General features: G+C 43.0%; 1 protein-coding gene and 1 pseudogene across 1 annotated transcript; one reads left to right on the forward strand and one right to left on the reverse strand.

Annotated features, from left to right (window-relative positions):
• On the forward strand, window positions 1,962-6,271 carry LOC104759759 (annotated as a pseudogene).
• Window positions 8,024-9,192, reverse strand: LOC109129941 (uncharacterized mitochondrial protein AtMg00810-like). The gene is made up of 2 exons (XM_019238988.1): window positions 9,069-9,192; window positions 8,024-8,913 (listed from the first exon to the last, which is right to left on the reverse strand). The coding sequence occupies exons 1-2, from the start codon at window positions 9,190-9,192 to the stop codon at window positions 8,024-8,026; spliced, it is 1,014 nt and encodes a 337-aa protein (XP_019094533.1).

Here is a 21,198-nt window from a genome sequence, read left to right on the forward strand (position 1 = left end):
ATACCTGTTTTTCACCATACGATCATTGGTAGATTCATCTAAACAATGTTTAAATTTAATTAAATCATTAGAAATATATTAATAAAAGGAATTTTAAATTTAGCAACATACCTTTTACCATAGATGAAGATGCAGAATTCAAATAAGAAATTTCGATAGTCCTTGCCACCTCCACCTTTTCATTTATATTTATTTGTTAGAGCCACAACACATGAATAAAATTTTATAACGATGATAGAGTAGTTTACTATTAAAATTACCAAACATCTCTCATCACTATGATCATCTTCAGAAGCTTTCCTGCAACTATAGAAATAAGCCTTTCTATTTAGCATCATCAAACTATAAGGAATAAAGTTTAAAGTATGAGGGGACGAGTTTTTGTTCCAAAGTTAGCACACATCTTCAAATATTCCAAAAGTTAATAGCACACATCTTCTGAATTTTGAGCCAGATGACTATGAGGGGACGAGTGTTTCTCAGCTAGAGGAGTTACTGTCATTTCGTGTCTCCTCTCCTCAACAAGAGGGTTTGTTGAAGTTGGTTTATGACGAAGAGATTCGTCAAACGCTATTTAAGATGCCGGTTAGTAAGTCACCTGGTCCGGATGGTTACACTATCGAGTTTTTCAAGCAAGCATGGTCAATATTAGGCCGAGACTTTGTTGTTGCGGTTCAATCCTTTTTCCTCAAAGTTTTCCTTCCTAAAAGTGTAAAATCGACAATCTTGGCCATTATCCCAAAAAAATCTGACTCTAAGGAGATGAAGGATTACCGTCCTATTTCATGCTGCAATGTGTTATATAAGGTAGTCTCCAAGATTATTGCTAATCGTTTGAAGGTTATATTGCCTTCATTCATTGCTCCCAATCAGTCAGCTTTCATCAAGGATAGGCTTATGATGGAAAATATGTTGCTTGCTTCATAATTGGTGAAGGATTATCACAAGGAGTCCATCTCTCCTTGTTGCATGATGAAGATTGATATCTCCAAGGCATTTGATTCAGTGCAATGGCCGTTTCTACTCAATATCCTCAAAACTATAAATGTTCCCGTGGTTTTTATTCATTGGATAGAACTCTGCATCTGCTCGGCTTCCTTTTCTGTACAAGTCAAAGGGGAGTTAGCTGGTTATTTTCAAAGCAAAAGAGGTTTGAGGCAAGGATGTTCTCTGTCCCCTTAACTGTTTGTCATTTGTATGAATGTGTTGTCCCTAATGTTGGATAAGGCTGCTACTGATCATCGCATTGGTTATCACCCTCGCTGCAAAACAATGAACCTCACACATCTCTGCTTTGCTGACGATATTCTCATTTTTACTGATGGGAGCTCACACTCTGTTGTAGAGACTCTAGCTGTTTTTGATCGATTTGCAGTTGTCTCTGGCCTCAAAATAAGCCTTGAGAAATCCACGCTGTTCATGGCTGGTTTTTCTACGCAACATCAGCAAGACATTCTACAGCACTTCCCGTTCTCTGTCGGCTCTCTCCCTGTTCAGTATCTGGGACTCCCTCTCCTCACTCGTTCTATGACACATGCTGACTATCTTCCACTCCTTTAGCGTATTCGTAGTCGTATCTCCTGCTGGACAGGTCGGTTCTTGTCTTTTGCAGGCCGGCTTCAGTTGATTAAATCGGTGTTATCTAGTTTAACCAACTTCTGGTTCTCTGCTTTCCGTTTGCCAAAATGATGCCTTCAGGAGTTGATAGTCTTTTCTCGGCATTATTGTGGTATGAACCGGATCTAAAAAAAGGCCAAAATCTCTTGGCTTGATGTGTGTAAACCTGCGCATGAGGGAGGTTTGGGGCTTTGTCGTTTGCAGGATACGAATACAGTGTGTATTTTGAAGCTCATTTGGCGACTAGTGTCTGCTAGTAACTCACTTTGAGTCAACTGGGTTCGAAGGAACTTGATCCGAACTGGTTCCTTTTGGTCAGTTAATGAGAGGAGCGTTGGTGGATCATGGATGTGGAGGAAGATCCTGAAGTATTGTGACCTTGCTGCAAATTTACATAAAAAGGAGATATCATCTGGCACTGAAACATCATTCTGGTTTGATGTTTAGAGCCCTATTGGTCAGCTGTTTGCTCAACTTGGGAACCGGGGAAGTATTTATATGGGGATACCACAGCAGAGTACTGTGGCAGAGGCTCTTTCGCATCAGAGACGTCGGCACCATGTTGACATTCTGAATCAGATTGAGAATGCTCTAGACTTTATCCGTCAATCAGTGCAACTTCAAGGTGGTGATCATTCACTATGGAAACAGAAGAATGGTTCTTTTAAGAATAAATTCACATCCTATGATACTTGGTGTTTGATACGGCAACCAAACGCTCCCTGTGCCTGGTCTGCAGGAATTTGGTTCACTCATTCAACACCTAAATTCTCCTTTATAGTTTGGCTTGCTTACCATAATAGGCTCTCTACTGACGATAAGTTGGTTCAGTGAAACGCTGCTGCAAATGGAGATTGTGTTCTCTGTCAGGGTTATGGGTAAATGAGAGAACATCTTTTTTTCTCCTGCTCCTATTCCTCAAACGTGTGGTCTGCTCTGGTTCAGAAGTTGCTGGGGGTTCGGTTCACCAAGTCCTGGGCAACTTTGGCTCCTCTGCTTGTGGACTCTTCTACTCCTCGCCTTCACCTTTTTGTCTTGCCGTATGTCTTTCAATCTACTATACACAATTTATGGCGGGAACGTAATGCTCGAAGGCATGCCGAAGCTCCAACTCCATCATCAACCCTCTGCCGCTTCATCGACAAGCATGTCCGTAATCGTTTACTCACGCTGACATCACCTCTGGCTATGAGAGTGGCCTTCAACTCTGGTTGCAAAGTCATCCTCTTTCAGCCAACTCAGACTCTTAAAATTTTTCTGCTTTTAAAACGTTGTTTTAAGATGTAAAGCCAACTTTGGACCAATGTTATTTTTTTGATGAATATAATTTACCATTCATACATAAAAAAAATAATAATAATCATAATAAAAAAGACTGTAGCTTTCTTATGGCTGTTGCTCTGTTTTCCGTTTTCCGACTTACTGTTATTGAATTGTTTTGTTGTTCCTTCAGCTGTCGTGGATTAATCTCTCAAGCTCGAGGAACTTGATTTTGGCCTAACAGAGTTTTGGTGTAGTCTACGGTAACCTCAGTACATCTCCTCTTTATGTCTTTCCTAGCACATTTATTGGAAAGTTGCATAAGCATCAGAACGAGGAAACTGTATTTGGTGCTTTCTTTGATTTTCTGGACCCTCACCCTCATTCCTCTTCTCAAGTACCTACCCTCACCCTCATTCCTCTTCTCAAGTACCTTCTTTTACTCAGTGCCGATGATAATGGAGAAGGTGCAGTGTAGGAAACGAGCAACCTCCTCTGTTCAACTTTTATTTTTCCTTCTGCTGCCAATTTTTTAAGAGCCTCGGCATGATACAGTCTTTTTCTCCCTTTTTTTTGTTTCCCTCTCTAGGCGGAACATTTGCTCTCTATTCGCTGCTTTGTAGGCATGCAAAGCTTAGATTACTTCCTAACCAGCAAGCTGCTGATGAAGAGCTCCCAGCTTACAAGTTTGGTCCGTCCACGGGTAATGGAGGTTCATCTCGCTTTAGAAGATTTCTTGAAAAGGACAAAAGCCTGAGGACCGCTTTGCTCGTCCTTCTACTTTTTGGAGCTGCTATAGTCATAGGAGATGGGGTTCTGACTCCAGCTATATAAGGTAAAGTATGCCTGCCTCCCTCCTACATATTATTATATTCAGAGTTGGAGTTGCTCAATATCATCTGCTCTTACTTGTAGTTGAAGTCACCCACCTTCTTCGTGAGCATTCTTCTTTTTTTCATTCATCAGTATGGTTTTTTGTTTGTTTGGTGACTTAATCACACTCCTGATTCCTTTCAGTTATGTCGTCCATGTCAGGCTTGGAAGCTACAGAGAAGAAAGTGACTGATGGTATATAATGCGTGTTACTCGGACCATGTGCTTGTATCTTGTTTGTGGACTTTCTTTTGTTTTGGAGGGATATCTGAAGGTCTTCTCTTAATCCACTGCAGGCGAACTTCTGGTGCTTGCCTGTGTCGTATTGGTTGGACTCTTTGCTTTACAACACTGTGGTACTCACAGGGTGGCCTTCATGTTTGCACCAATTGTGATAATCTGGCTTATTTCAATACTCTTCATTGGTTTATACAACATCATACACTGGAATCCAAAGATTATACATGCTATTTCCCCGCTTTATATCATCAAATTCTTCAGAGTGACTGGTCAAGCTGGATGGATTTCCCTTGGAGGGGTTCTTCTTTCTGTAACAGGTAGTTCTGGTTCTGGATCAAGACATAACCATAAAATTGTTTTGTTTTTGTTGTGAATGGTCTAGTGAGCTGGTTCGCTAAAGTAACTATCACTGTTTTATCAGGTATTGAGGCTATGTTTGCAAATCTTGGCCATTTCACCTCGCTCTCAATCAGATTAAGCAGAGGTTGCATATCTAGTGGTGTACATCAGTTATTTTATCTGTCAACCTTGCCAGTGATCCATCAATATAAGTCCATGCTGGTTTCACAGCTTAATTTGTTTCTTACATTCTCTTCCTTTTGTTTTGTGCAGCTAGCTTTCGCTGTTGTCGTGTACCCCTGTCTGGTGGTACAATACATGGGCCAAACAGCTCTCTTGTCAAAGAACCTCGGGTGGTCTATTCCTAACAGCTTTTACGATTCAATCCCCGGTTCATTCATTCTGACACGGCCAGTGTTTAATATTCACTTATTTTCCTTGTGCTAAATGACGATTTTACATGATCCTGGTCCATTATGCAGATACTGTTTTCTGGCCTGTCTTTGTCATTGCCACGCTTGCAGCCATTGTTGGCAGTCAGTCTGTGATAACCGCTACGTTCTCAACAATCAAACAATGTCATGTCCTTGGGTGCTTCCCACGCATCAAAGTAGTCCATACTTGGAAACATATATATGGACAGATCTATATCCCAGAGATCAACTGGATCCTAATGATCCTTACTCTTGCAATAGCTATAGGCTTTCGAGACACAACTTTGATTGGAAATGCCTACGGTACACTTTATGATATTATTATTGGAAACTATTTTTTTTTCCCATCTGATTGTTCTTGATAGGTGTTTCTCTTATTACTCACCACAGGACTCGCATGCATGATAGTAATGTTCGTCACGACGCTTTTCGTGGCTCTTGTCATAGTTGTGGTTTGGGAGAAGAGTATTTTTCTAGCGGCTTTGTTTCTTGGAACTCTATGGATAATTGAAGGTGCCTACCTCTCAGCAGCGCTCATGAAAATTCCCGAAGGTGGTTGGGTGCCTTTGGTGCTTGCGTTCATACTTATGATTGCCATGTATGTGTGGCACTATGGGACCCGCAGGAAATACAGCTTTGATCTTCATAACAAAGTTTCGTTGAAGTGGTTGCTGGGATTAGGACCTAGTCTTGGTATTGTACGTGTGCCTGGAATAGGACTCGTATACTCAGAACTTGCAACTGGGGTTCCTGCAATTTTCTCTCACTTTGTCACCAATCTCCCGGCATTCCGTAAAGTCGTGGTGTTTGTTTGTGTGAAATCAGCTCCAGTGCCTCATGTGTCCCCTGAGGAACGCTATCTCATTGGGCGTGTTTGCCCCAAGCCTTATCGTATGTACAGGTGCGTAGTGAGGTACGGGTACAAGGACATTCAACGGGAAGACGGGGACTTTGAGAATCAGCTTGTACAGAGCATAGCGGAGTTCATCCAGATGGAAGCAAGCGACCTCCAACAATCCTCCTCGGCTTCTTCTGAGTCTCAATCCTATGATGGGAGAATGGCAGTTTTAAGCAGTCAGAAGAGTCTCTCTAACTCAATCCTGACGGCGGTTTCAGAGGAGAATGATTTTGCTGAGCCCACCATACTAGAAAGCAGTAGTAAATCCATGACCCTGCAGAGTTTGCGCTTAGTGTACGAGGATGAGTATCCACAAGGGCAAGTGAGGAGGCGGCGTGTGAGGTTCAGGTAAACGCTGTCAAGTGGTGCTGCTGGGATGGAGTCCTCTGTGAGGGAAGAGCTAATGGATCTAATACGAGCTAAAGAGGCGGGTGTAGCATATATAATGGGTCACTCATATGTGAAATCGAGGAAATCATTGTCCTGGTTGAAGAAGATGACGATTGATATTGGCTATTCTTTCTTGAGGAAGAACTGCAGAGGACCAGCTGTAGCACTCAACGTTCCTCACATCAGCCCCATTGAAGTTGGCATGATTTACTATGTTTAAAAGCCAGTAACCTAAAAAAACAACTCTCCTATGTAATGTAATGTGTAGCATTCATAACTCATGGGAGGTGGTACCGTATAATCTGTTACAGCAATAAATCAATGCAAGCATATGTTATCGATTAAGAAGTGTCCCCGAAACAAAAGAACAACCCTGGAGATGAAGATTTGTACTGTAGTAGTATATTTGAATAGTATTCTTCTCTTTGGAATGAAATCGTTGTTGGAACATTAATATAATCTTAATCAAGGGATAAAATTGCCAGTTTTTTTATTAAGGGATGTTTGGATGGATGATGTACAATTTTTTGCTCAACCACGCAAATCCTAAAATGTGTGCTTGGAAGCGTAAACCACCCTTAAGCTAAAAGCGCTAAGCATCTCCTTCACACTCTCTCTCTTCATTATCTATCCCCTTGTAAATCTAAAACCTTTGGGGTTCTTCTTTCTTTGTTAAAGATGACATCTTTGCTCTCAAATCCCAACCCGATTACTATACCCCTCGTCTTCAAGCTCTGCTCCTTTCCTTCGCCGCGGAGGCTCTTCTCTCTCAGGCTCAGGCGCTCCTCCATCACCCGACACTCATCATCTCTTCTTCCGCTGGTCGTCACTGTTTCCTCTCTCTCCTCTACTGCCGCAAAACCTACCAGATGGAGAGAGAAGCCAGAGTTAGCGGAAAGTGACTCAATTTCCCTCCTCAACGAGAGGATTTGGCGTGACCTCGGCAAGAGGGAGACCGCTAGGCCAGCCATGGACTCTGAGGAGTCCGAGAAGTGCATTCATATGGTCAAGGAGCAATGATGAGCCGCGGGAACGTGAGAGAGGTTTGACCGTAGCAGTCCGGCCCGTTCGTCAGAGGAAACCCAACCCTCGTTATCTAGATTGATCTCATGAACAGTGTAAACTACCAAACAAATATCTTGTGTCGTGTTCGTGTAAACGCCAATTGGGACCTTACCAATTGGTATCAGAGCAGTGTAACATAGGGGCTTGATCCGGACCACTGGCGTGGTGTCAAGCATGGGTAACAAGGAGAGAATCAAGGACTTGGAGGCTAACTTGAGAGATATGCAGGACGAGATCGTCAAAATGCGAGAGGGCATGGCAGAAAAGTTTCAGTGATTGGAACTCGCTGTCAACCGTCTAGCAGAATCGGTGATGAGTAGCCAGGAAGATCTGAACGAATTAAAGAAGAATGATTTGAGTGTAACCATAAGTATGAAATCGGATAGAGTAGGAAGAGAGTGAGGAGAGTGAGCGATTGAGAGAGAGTATGTTGGAGAAAGAGAGATAAACTCTTTTCTTACTTCATTTAGAACATACTTACAAACCATATATAGAAAGATACAAAGAGGATATTCTCCCTAGGATTCTATGCACGAATATACATAGAGATAGTGACATCTCCTTAATCAAACATGTGACTTCTTCCCTTGACTTCCCACTTGTGCAACTTGCCCAACGGCTCTCAATGGAAGGTTCTCGAGGATATGCGACAGTTGGAGGCTCTCCTTAATGGACCAGACTCGTGAGACTCTCGGTTGTATGGACGGCCCAGTCGGTTGGTTGTACAAACGTCCGTACGGTCATACGGACGGTGGTGTGCTCCTTCATACTCCCCCTCAAGCTTGACTTAAGACATTGGTCAAGCTTGACAACATGGGCACCCACCTCATTAAAAACCTTAGTATAGAAAACCTCTTGGGAAAAACTATACATAAGGGAAAAAGAGTGTAGGTGCCAGGCTAGGAACTCATGGACGAGTGAGGTCCATGGGACCAAGTTTCGAGTGAATGTATTCACACACTTGTGAACTTCCTTCTTTGGTGAGAATGTCAGCAAGCTCTTCCTTGCTTTCAGTATGACACGGTAGGACAACTCCAAGCTTGATTTGCTCTCGAACTTTATGACAATCCACTTCAATATGCTTGGTTCTCTCATGAAACACCGAATTGGTTGCAATATGAATGGCAGCTTCATTATCACAATGCATTGTGATTGGCTTTGTTGACTCAATTCCAAGATCCTTGAGAAGAGCCTTGAGCCACATCAGTTCCGTTGTAAGTTTCCTCATAGCTCTATATTCGGATTTGGCACTTGAAAGCAATACGACATTTTGCTTCTTGCTCTTCCAAGTGACCAAGTTCCCTCCAAGAAACGTGCAGTAGCCAGTGGTAGAGCGGCGGTCTCCACGATCTCCGGCATAGTTATCATCGCAATAGGCTACTAGTTCGGTGTTCTTGTTGCGCCCCATCCAAATGCCTTGTCCCGGCGAGCCTTTGATGTATTTAAGGATTCGGGTCACCATGTTCCAGTGATGGACCGTCGGATTCTTCATTTGCTGGCTCGCCTGGTTCATAGCAAAGAAAATGTCAGGCCGTGTGATGGTTAAGTAGATAAGCTTACCTACTAGGCGTCGGTAGAGGCTAACATCCTTGAATGGAGCTGTATTGAGCTCCCCCTGTCCTCCAGCCTTGTAGTTTTCTTCAAGAGGTGTTGTCACTGCCTTTGATCCTAATTTACTTGTCTCACTCAACAAGTCAAGCGCATATTTCCTTTGTGACAAGAATAATCCTTCATCCGATCTATATACTTCTATCCCAAGGAAATATTTCAATTCTCCAAGATCTTTTATGTCAAAGACTGATTTCAAGAAAGTTTTAGTATCTTGAATACCTACCGTGTCACTTCTATCATCAACATATACTAGAATGACCACTATACCTTTGGTGCTCGGTAATGTGAATAGGGTGTGGTGCTTAGCTTATGGTACCATGCCCTTGGAGACTGTTTCAAACCATAGATCGCTTTGTTGAGTTTTAAGACCTTTCCCAGACCAATGGTGTCTTCTAAGCCCAGTGGTGGCCGCATATATACTTCGTCTTCAAGCTCTCCTTGCAAGAAGGCGTTGTTAACATCCATTTGCCACAGTTCCCAATCGAGGTTTGTGGCGAGAGAGAGGACCACTCAAACAGTATGAAGCTTAGCCACCGGAGCAAACGTATCGAGATAGTCCTCCCCATACGTTTGCGTGAATCCCCGAGCTACAAGACGCGCTTTATAGCGTTTTATCTCCCCATTGCTCTTATACTTGATCGTGAAGATATATCGTGACGTTACAGCCTTCTTGCCCTTGGGTAAGTCGGCTTCGTCCCATGTGAAATTTTGAACCATGGCCGTGTTCTCGGCACCGTGTTCTCGGCATCAACCGCATCTCGCCATACCTTGTGGTTCTTAGCCTCATCATAGGTCCGTGAAATCCAGTTTTCGTCAATATGGCCAAGGAAGAATTGATGATCCTTAGGAAAATGTGCAAGGGAACACACGGCTTGAATAGGGTGTGCAACGGCCATGTTGTTGTAGTATACCAGATTGTGCTGCGAGTCAATCCGTTGGCTGTGTCATAATGGTGTTACGGCCAGGCGTTGGCTCCGTCTAAGAGGAACTATAGTCCCAGCATCAGAGTCATCACTTTCTTGTGTGACTGGTTCCTCGGCCTGAACTTCATCAATAAGAGGCGGCTCGGCATTTTCGTCTGTAGGCGATTCCTCGGGTGGAGATGCATTTGTTGGTGGGTCTGATGCATCAAGATCAGGTTCAATAGATGGCTCAGGGTGTGTTGGTGATGTTGACCCGGCCGGTTCGTTGGTGACCCAATCATTTTCAATGCCTAGCCGCTCAAGGATAACGCGTAGGTTTCGTGTCCGGTTGGATGGTGAGGTTTATAGATTGCAAAGCTCGTCCTAGTTTTTCTCGTCATAGAACCCTTGTGACTCCACAAACTTGACATCACGAGATACAAGGACTCGCCTCGTCTCCGGCTCACTGCACTTATACCCTTTTTGTGTAGTGGAATAGCCTATAAGCATGCTTTTAATGCTCTTGGCATCAAGCTTGTCTCGTAGTTCACCTGGTCGCAACACATAGCAAACACAACCAAACACCCTTAAATGATCAAACGTAGGTTTTTCCTTGTTTAATACCTCAAATGGGGATATGTCGTTAAGGATCTTTGTTGGTGTGCGGTTGATAAGATAACAGGCTGCGAGTACGGCATCTCCCCAAAACGCTTTGGAACCCTTGTGTGAAACATCATAGACCTTGCTACCTCCATGAGATGCCTTTTCTTCCTCTCAGCCACTCCATTTTGTTGTAGTGTGTATGGACAACTAGTTTGGTGAATGATTCCATGTTTGGCTAGATGTTGTTTAAAGGCATGACTTGTGTACTCTCCACCATTATCTGATCTTAAAATTTTAATCTTTGCATTATAGTGGTTAGTAACATAATTTTGAAAGTTAGTAAAAGCCTCAAGAACTCTATCCTTAGAAGGAAGTAAAGTCAACCAAGTATATTTTGATTTTTCATCAATAAAAGTAACAAAATACTTTTGATTTTCTCTTGATAAGCAAGGAGATGTCCAAACATCAGAATGAACCAAATCAAAACAATTTTCATAAATAGTAATAGACTTAGGAAAAACAGATTTGCAATGTTTACCAAGGATACAAGCCTCACAATTTTCATTCTTAAAAGACATATTAGGAAACATAAGTTCTAATGCCCTAAAGTGAGGATGTCCTAGTCTAGCATGCCAAATAGCACTATTAGCCTTAATGATAATTTAACTAAAACAAGAGGAACTAGAAGGAGCTAAGTTCAAATCCTCAAGCTCATAGAGGTCGTCTTTCGATGTTCCTTGGCCGAGGACTCTACTTGTGTCAATATCCTGAAAATGAACATCTTTAGGACCGAATATAGCATAAAAATTTAGATCATTGGTAGCTCTCTTGACTAATAATAAATTTGAAGTGAAGGTAGGCAGGAAAAATGCTTTAGAGGTTTTGTTAAATAGTTTCAAGTTACCAATGCCTTTAACCGGAACTTTATCACCATTAGCAATAACTACACTACCATTTGCGGGTTCAATTTCACTAATCAACCTAGAGTCACTAATCATGTGATGTGAAGCTCCAGAATCAATGATAAGAGGTTTAGAGGAGTTTGAGGCAAGATTAGAGTTACCGGACGCCTCTTTGAGGGCTTTAATGAGAGCGTCAAGGTCCGACTTCTTCACCAGCTCCGAAGACGCCGTTAACGCCGCTCCATTCCCCTCAAGAGCTTGGCCACTTGGTGTCGAGGTAGTCGCCTCTCCTATCATGTTCGATTGGTGAGCCCTCGGTCCACCTTGGCTTGTTCCTCCACGGTTTATGCGGAGGTGAGGATGGAGAATCCAGCAGCGACTCTTGAAATGGCCAGTCTTCTTACAGTGTTCGCAAAATGGTGTGTTCTTATCATCATGCTTGTAGAAGTTTCTGTTCGCGGAGGCCATCTCTACCTTATTGGCGGTTACTAGCTTCCCCTTGCCTCCAAATAGCCCCATGGAACCATGTTCCTATTGAATTTAGTTGCATACGTCGTCGAGGCTAGGGAGCTTGTCGGATCGCAAGATATGCTTGATAAGGTCGTTGTAGGAAGAGTTTAAAGTCAAGAGTAAGCCAAACACCTTATCTTGTTCACGCCTCTTGTTCAAGATGGCCGGATCTATTGTCCCCGGTCGAAGCATCTCTAGTTCAGCCCAAAGGGACCTAAACTTCCCAAAGTTCTTGGTGAACTCCATGTCTTCTTGGTTGAGATTGTTGATGGCTCTCTTAATCTCAAAGATTCGGTTCACACTGGTAACATTCCCAAAGACATTCTTAAGAGTGTCCCACAAGTCCTTTGCGGTTTCGCAATAGGAGTAAGCTTCAAGGATAGGAGCATCTAGAGAGTTCTGAATAATGGCTAGAACTCCTTGATCTTCTTGAAACCACTTGTTTCTTTCATCCGCGACAAGATCATTGCCCTCTTTGGTGGTCTCACCACTTGGAGCTTCGCTCGTTTCAACATGGGACCAAAGTCCTCGGCCACATAGGACTGTCTTCGTGGTCCTTGCCCACAGTAAGTAGTTCTCTCCTTTGAGAGTAACCGGAACAATCTTGGTTTTGGTGTTTTCCATGGTAAAATCGTTGGTTTAAGTGTTTGTCTAACGGTTAAAAGAAAGAGAGTTTTAAGAACAAAGATTTTTTTTGAGAACAAAGAGAGTTGATGCGGAAGATTGTGATGGAAATGGAGTCAAGAAATAGGAACAATCTGCTCTGATACCATGAAAGAATTAAAGAAGAATGATTTGAGTGTAACCAAGAGTATGAAATCAGATAGAGTAGGAAGAGAGTGAGGAGAGTGAGCTATTGAGAGAGAGTATGTTGGAGAAAGAGAGATAAACTCTTTTCTTACTTCATTTAGAACATACTTACAAACCATATATAGAGAGATACAAAGAGGATATTCTCCCTAGGATTCTATGCACGAATATACATAAAGATAGTGACATCTCCTTAATCTAACATGTGACTTCTTCCTTTGACTTCCCACTTGTGCAACTTGCCCAACGGCTCTCAATGGAAGGTTCTCGAGGATATACGACCGTTGGAGGCTCTCCTTAATGGACCGGACTCGTGAGAGTCTCAGTTGTACGGACGGCCCAGTCGGTTGGTTGTACGGATGGTGGTGTGCCCCTTCATAAGACCGAGGAAGTGCTCAACGCTAGGAGAGACGTGGAGACACCAACTGGACGTTGTTTCGAACGGACAACACTAATCCATTCGCAGGTGGGAGGTTGGTGAAGCTTGAGTTCCCATGATTCAAGGAGGGTGATCCGACGTCATGGGTGAGCAAAGTTAAACAATACTTTGATTACCATGGTACCGTGGAAGAACAGAGGGTCCAGTTCGCTTCTTGCCACTTGAGGACGAAGCGAATGAGTGGTGGCAGGCAACGGCGAAAGGGTTGCTGCAACACGGGGTTCCACTGACTTGGCAAGTGTTCGAAGAAGAGTTGTGGGTCCGTTCTGGGCCTACCGACGGGGAGGACTTCGACGAAGCACTGTCAAAGATTCAGCAGAAGGGGACGTTGCCAGAGTACCAAAGAGAATTTGAGAGACTCCATAACAAGGTAGAGAAGTGGACTCAAAAAGGCGTTGATTGGTACCTATGTTGGAGGGCTCAACTATTCTATCGCAGACAGCGTCCGAATGTTCAGGCCAAAGACGCTCAAGGAAGTTCTGAATCTGACTAGACTTAAAGACGAACAAATGCAGCGCGGGAGGAAGAGATTCAGTAGTAGTCCATCAGCGACAAGCTACGGCAAGCCTACATCTCGGTTCCAGCAACCCTTGATGGGTAACCGGGTCGAATCGCCCAGGGAAGTTGACTCTAAAACCAAAGAATCAGCGTCGTCAGCACCACGTCGTTTGAGCTGGGATGAGTTGAAGAAAAAGAGGAGTTTAGGCCTATGCTTCAGCTGCGACAAGAAATATATTCCAGGTCATAGGTGCAAGCAACCGCAACTGTTTGTCATGGAGGGAGAAGGAGATGTCGACAGTGACTCAGACAAAGAAGTGGAGGGAGAGCCGAGATATGATGAAGCTCCAGAGATCACCACCTATGCACTAACGGGTTGGAGTGGATCACAGACAATCCGCTTGTCAACCTGCATTGGCAAACATCACCTCACGGCGTTGGTCGATAGCGGGTCCATGCACAATTTCATCAGTGAAAGAACGGCGAGGGAGTTGAGGATTGATCTGACACCGGTGAAACCGTTTGTAGTGAAGGTGGTAGATGGGAAGCCATTGCAGTGTTAAAGCAAGTTCGAATCGGTCAGGATGGGCTTCGGAGCAGTGGACTTCACCATGACGCTATATGCTCTACCCCTTGTGGGGTTAGACATGGTCTTAGGAGTACAGTGGTTGAGGTGCCTAAGACCAACGGTCTGTGACTGGAAGGAGCAAACGATGGAGTTCGAATGGGGAGGGGAGACATTCAAACTCAGAGGAATACAACCAAACCTTCAAGTCGGCGGTCCGCAGGAGATGGAGAAAGAGGCTCGTCAGGGACAATCTCTGTTTGCCATACATATTGCCGAGGCGACAGAGAAGGAGCGGATCATTCCAGAGTGCATTCGACCCTTGATCAAGGAGTATGACGACCTTTTCCAACCACCAACGCAACTACCGCCGTAGAGAGACATTGAGCATCACATTCCGTTGAAAGAAGGAACAGACCCGGTCAATGTCAGGCCATATCGGTACGCCCATTTCCAGAAAAATGAGATCGAGAAACAAGTAAACGAGATGCTGAGGGCTGGTATCATTCGCACAAGTCTTAGTCCCTTTTCGTCACTAGTGCTTTTGGTCAAGAAAAAGGATGGGACGTGGCGGTTCTATACGGAGTACCGGGCTCTCAACTCCGTCACCATTAAGGACCGTTTTCTGATCCCTATTGTTGATGACATGCTTGATGAGCTCCATAGGGCTGCTTTCTTCACTAAGCTGGACTTGACTTCTGGATACCACCAAGTGCGAATGCATCCCGGAGATGTGCATAAGACCGCATTTCGAACCCACAACGGCCACTGTGAGTACTTAGTCATGCCGTTTGGGCTCTACAATGCACCATCGACTTTCCAAGAGCTTATGAACGACATCTTCAGGCCCATCCTCCACCAGTTCGTGCTAGTATGTTTCGACGATATCCTTGTTTACAGTGCGACATGGGAAAAACATGTGCATTACGTGGAGCAGATTTTTGCTATCTTACGCAAGCATCGACTAGCCGTAAAGCTCAAGAAATGCGAGTTTGGGTAGCGGGAAATGGAATATCTGGGACATATAATCTCCGACGAAGGTGTGAAGGTGGACCGAACCAAGATCCAAGCTATGCTTGACTGGCCAACACCCACGAATGTCACCGAGTTACGAGGATTTCTTGGCCTGACTGGGTATTACCGCAAGTTCGTACAGAACTATGGGATAATTGCCAGGCCACTGACTAACTTGCTTCGCAAGGGAGGGTTCGAATGGGGAGAAGAGGCAGAGGTTGCTTTTGCGGCTCTCAATACGGTACTTACCACAACTCCAACACTGGCTCTACCGGATTTCTCGAGTCCGTTTGTGATACAAACCGATGTGTCCGGAGGTGGTATTGGTGTCGTTTTATCGCAGAACGAGAAACCAATCGCTTTCATTAGCAGGTCGCTGGGAGTAGCAAAACGATCGTGGTCCACCTATGCAAGGGAGATGCTGGCCATTGTGGTGTCAATAAGAACGTGGCGACCATACCTGCTGGGGAGGAGATTCCTCATACAGACCAACCAGAGCAGCCTATGTTATCTCCTTGAGCAGCGCATCTTAACGCCTGAACAACAAAAGTGGATGGGAAAACTATTGGGTTACGACTATGATATTACATACAAACCAGGCAAAACCAATGTGGTCGCTGATGCTTTATCGCGTGTTCCAGGGAGTCCGGTTTTAAATGCTATCTCGGTGCAACATACGTCATTGTGGGACGACATACGGGCATTGGCGAAGGAGGATGCTTATATGCAGCGTATGGGTCGACTAGCACGCTCCAAACCAGGGTGTCCTTACGCATGGAGGAACGAGCTATTATGTTACAAGAACCGGGTGATCATTCCCCCTAGCTCGCCTTTGGTGACCCAACTCCTACATGAGCATCACGACACACCAATGGGAGGATACTCGGGCGTACTCCATACGTATCATCGACTGGCAAGGCAGTTTTACTGGCCCACCATGCATCGGATTGTGAAGGAATATGTGGCGGCTTGCGACATATGTCAACGGGCGAAGTCGTCGTCGCTGGCACCAGCCGGCTTGTTGCAGCCACTACCTATCCCGAACCAAATCTGGGAGGATGTCTCTATGGACTTTGTTGATGGCTTGCCACAGTCCGACGGTCATACCTCGATCATGGTGGTGGTGGATCGACTAACTAAGTCCGCCCACTTGGTTCCATTGGCACATCCGTATACTGCTAAGATTGTGGCGGCAAAATTTGTGGCTGCAATTTTGAAGCTCCATGGCATTCCGCGTTCCATTGAAAGTGATCGTGATCCCATTTTTGTCAGTTTCTTTTGGAAGGAGTTCTGGAGGTTGGCTGGTACCAAGCTTCGTATGTCCACGGCCTATCATCCCCAGTATGACGGTCAGTCGGAGGTGGTCAACCGGTGCATCGAACAATTCCTTAGATGCTTTGTTCAGAACCGACCCAAGCAGTGAAGCGCTTTGTTGTCGTGGGCAGAATTTTGGTATAACAACACTTTCCACTCCTCAACGGGCACCACTCCTTTCCAAGCACTCTATGGACGCGCGCCACCCGCCATTCCTTTGTACGAATCGGGTTCCTCGACGCTCGCAGAAGTGGACGAGCAGTTGACCTTCTGTGACCAAATTCTCGATAAACTAAAGCAACACCTCCAACGGGCTAACAACCGCACCAAGCAACTGGCAGATGCAAAACGCAGGGAGGTGGAGCTTGAGTGTGGAGGATGGGTGTATCTGAAGTTACAACCATATCGCCAACGGTCGGTTCTTCGTCGGACTTCACAGAAGCTTGCCCATAAGTTTTTTGGGCCCTTTTAGGTCATTGAGAAGGTGGGGGCTGTTGCATATCGTTTGGTGTTACCAGCTAGCTCCCGCATACACCCTGTTTTTCATGTCTCATTACTCAAGCCTCACATTGGTCGAGAAACGCCTGTGCAAGGGGAGCTGCCGCCACTGAGGGAGAATGGGTATCTTATCTTGCAGCCGGATTCTGTGCTCCAGCAGCAAAAGGTTCGCTCGAGCAAGAAGGATGAAACACAAGTTTTGTATGGGTGAAGTGATGAATGTATGGAATGATGAAAGATGAGATGAATGGATGGCAGGGTGTTTCAATTCCCCTTATGCAATTGTAGTACAAGAGGTGTCAATCCAATCTGAGAGTTTGTGAACAATCAAGATGTGTATATGAGCCTAAGTTAAGCCAAGTATGTAAAGGATGTTTGTCACTAACAATCCTATTATGAAATGTAAAGTGCAGAAAGTAAAAGCTACTAGAACTAGATGCTGAATGTAAATGGAACAGAATGATTATGACTAATATGAAGCTAGAACAGAAATAGAAACTATGCTAATGAACTAATGCAAGGTAAGTAATGAACAGGACACTAAGTAAATGCAACAGAAATGCAACTAGAATGAGACAAGAGATAAGACAGGACAACTACAAATCATAAACCAAAGTTCTGGGGATGAACTCGAGCAAGCACTCGATCGAGTGTAGATCGAGTGCAGGGTCGAGCTGGACAAATCCGTGAAACAGAGCAATACAAGAAAAACAGAGCAATACACAAGCGAATCAAACAACGATCAAACAGCAGGATTAAGACTTAGAAATCAATAAACAAGGAAGGCCTTGAGGAGGGATTCATGGGCTGGACTAATGATTGAGGTCATCTAACTTGGTCAACAAATCTCAAACAACTTGAGCTAATCTCTAGACATATATTTCTAAGACATGTTTAATCCACTCTCATGGCAAGAAACAATCAAACTCATGCATCTCTAGACTTGTTCTCACAAAGTAAAGAATCTACACAAGCAGGCATTAAGCAATATGTCAAAAATCAAACAAGACTTCTAATCTCTTAGCAAGCCTAATGATAGTCTCTAGATCTAGCCTTATCTATGCTCCTTAGACATTGGTGTGATGCTAAGAGGCTTGAAATCAGATCCTACCCTCTCAGATATAGGATCAGCATTAAGAACATCTAGCCTAGAAGAGATTGTACCACAATCAAGCTTGACCAAATCAAACAAACCTCAAACACAGCCCAGCCTAACCCATCCTCAAGATCCTAAGCTACTACTCACAAGAACACATGATGAACATCAAAGTCATAAATCCAGAAAATACTGAAACTTGCATGAAATGAAAGATAAAGCAAAGATCTATAATATTGGAGAAAGAATCAAACTCGAATTCTCAATATTCTTAAAGTTATGAAACGAACAATATTGAAGAATCTAGTGTTTTCTCCCTTAAAAGAAGTACAAGATCTAATAAAAATAAAAGTGCAAAAGAAATAATTCCCAAAAGGGTAAAAACTAGGTTTTTGACTATCTAAAAAGCTGGACTCCTTGGGTGGCTGCTTGTACATGCCCTTATATAGAAAAAGTAGTGGAAGCCCTAAAAATGCTAAAAGGCAAAATAGCTAGGCGGCTCGGCCAACTCGACCTGGTGCTCAGTCGAGTGAACGGTCGAGTTGGCTTCTCTCGTGCATCTTCCACTCGGTCGAGTCCCTCTCTGCACACGGTCGAGTGTCTGGTCGAGTGGGCGGTCGAGTGGGACTCTGGACCTTGTTTCTTCAGCCTTAACTCTCTTGCTTTCTCCTCTTGTTTGCTTCACTTCTCCTCAGCATTGCTTCCATGCTCCTTAAGCTCCAAAATCACCTGTTTATGCATGAAAAGATGCAAATGCAGTGCAACTATACTCTAATGCATGACTAGTCCTAAAACTATGCAATAATGGTAAAAATGGATAGCAAAAGAAGAAAAAGATGTGAATATACTAAGGGAAAACAGGGTAAAATATATGAACATCAACACCCCCATACTTAGTCTTTGCTTGCCCTCAAGAAAAAGACATAAGAAGGTTGGTGAGGTTTGAAAGTGGGATCTCAGCTCCTAAAGCTTGCAAATAGACCATCTAGAATCAATGTCCAAGTTACTAGTACTATGATGCAAGTTGAATGAGCTGTACTTAAAGATTTTATACAAGCATATCACAACCTTTACTGATTTGAGCCTTAGATTTCCACATGCATTCAAATCAACCATTCCCTTTAACATTCATTAATCAAGAACATGAATCAATCTTATGCAATGCTTAAACTCATTTGGCTTGGAGATAAAGGTTTTGAGACAATGGTGGTCTCTGTTTAGAGTGGGGCTTATCACTTTTCAAGGTTCTCTCATAAAAAATGGATTGAGCTTTAGAAGATTGCTAAAGGTAAGAACACTTAGACATATACAAGAACAAAACCTTGTCTACCCAAAGGTACCCAAAGTGTTTATCCTATCAGTCTAAATCCAAATGATCCTAGTGCTACCCTTTAACTTCTTCTTTTCTCTTTCACCCTTTTCTCTTTTGGTTTTCAAGTCTTAGGAGAGGGATGGGGGATTCTTACTTATTTGCTATGATTCTCTTCTCTTCTTCTTGTTAAGACATAAGAGCATTTTGCTAGACTTTTCTTTTCTTTAACTAGACCCATCTTCAACAATTTTTTTTTTTAACTTCCCATCCTTTCACTAGACTTTGCTTAAGCACATTCTCCTGTTAAAGACTCTACCCTTTTTTTCTTTCTCTTTTTCCTCTTTTCTTTTCAAAACAGCCAAGTCCCAAACCCAACAAGTGAACCACCTAGTCCTATCTAGTTTGAAAAATGCAAACTACAACTACACAAGGCTTTACTCTTGTCAGTTCAAATCTAACACTTTCTACCAAGCTCAATCCCAAAAATATGCCTCACACACACAAGAATAAACATGGTTTGAAAGAAGGGTTGGTTAAGGGGTAGGGAAACTGATTTTTAATCAGCTACTTGGATCAACAAGAGTGGTGAAAAGGAGAAAGATGATCCAAATATGTATATGGTATCCATGAGTTTAAAGCAATGCACACATTGATAATTGAAAGTCAATATTAGGTTCTTATAAGTAGGAAATGGTGTCAAATCATAAAATGCTTCAATTTAGACCAAATGCAATGCAGGAATTCAAAGCTTGGTTCAATCTTATGCTTCTAACTACTCAACTAGCATCAAAGTACTATTAACTTGGGCATTGATCCTAGTCTAGTGAATTAAGCAAGCTAACAAGGCAAACTCATCATAGATCCCTAATGCAAATATTATACAATCCTACATGAAACATGCTAAACAAGATCCTAATATGCAATGCAAAATACATGAACACTCTTTTTTTTTAAAGATTTTGCAAAAAAAAATCAAATTTTTAGGGTTTTTCTATGCCTTAGATGCTGTGCAAATACTAACATGATGATGCTAAAAAATTGAAATAAGAACATAAAACACAATGTCAAATGCTATCTCAAACCCTCCCCCAAACTTAAATCACACAGTCCTATGTGTGAAAGAAATTTGATTGAGGATTCAAGATCAAAAACAAAACACAATATGAAATGCATTGGTATTTACAAGTGAAGGTGATAGTGGTACCTCAAGGGTTGTGGAAGAAACTGTCCACATCCTCTTGCATGCTTGAAACTAGCTTTGTTTGGTGGTATGGATGATGAATGTATGCAATGGTGAGATATGAATGAATGGATGGTAAGGTGTTTCAATTCCCCTTATGCAGTTGCAGTATAAGAGGTGTCAATCCTATCTGAGTGTTTGTGACCAATCAAGATGTGCATATGAGTCTAAGTCAAGCCAAATGTAAAGGATGTTTGTCACTAACAATCCTATGATGAAAATGTAAAGTGCTGAAAGTAAAACTACAAGAACTAGATGCTAAATGTAAATGGAACAGAATAATTATAGCAGTTATGAAGCTAGAACAGAAATAGGAACTACTATAATGCAAGTATTGAACTAACGCAAGGCAAGTAATGAACAGAAAGCTAAATGAATGCAACAGAAATGCAGCTCAAATGAAACAGGACAAACACAAATCATAAACCAAAGTGGGATCCCCCATCCCATTTATAAGAACCTAATATTGACTTTCAATTATCAATGTGTGCATTGCTTTAAACTCATGGATACCATATATATATTTGGATCATCTTTCTCCTTTTCACCACTCTTGTTGATCCAAGTAGCTGATTAAAAATCAGTTTCCCTACCCCTTAACCAACCCTTCTTTCAAACCATGTTTATTCTTGTGTGTGTGAGGCATATTTTTGGGATTGAGCTTGGTAGAAAGTGTTAGGTTTGAACTGACAAGAGTAAAGCCTTGTGTAGTTGTAGTTTGCATTTTTCAAACTAGATAGGACTAGGTGGTTCACTTGTTGGGTTTGG

The sequence above is a fragment of the Camelina sativa genome, chromosome 17, assembly GCF_000633955.1.
Source record: "Camelina sativa cultivar DH55 chromosome 17, Cs, whole genome shotgun sequence".
Classification (NCBI taxonomy): domain Eukaryota; kingdom Viridiplantae; phylum Streptophyta; class Magnoliopsida; order Brassicales; family Brassicaceae; genus Camelina; species Camelina sativa.

What these genes read in the sequence shown, in the direction of transcription:
- LOC109129941 (XM_019238988.1), bottom strand. Translation starts at nt 9,192, where the DNA reads ATGGATGTTAACAACGCCTTCTTGCAAGGAGAGCTTGAAGACGAAGTA. An exon ending in ACTCAACAAAGCGATCTATG is followed by an intron (nt 8,914 to 9,068) that starts GTTTGAAACAGT and finishes TCTTGAAATCAG; the next exon opens with TCTTTGACATAAAAGATCTT.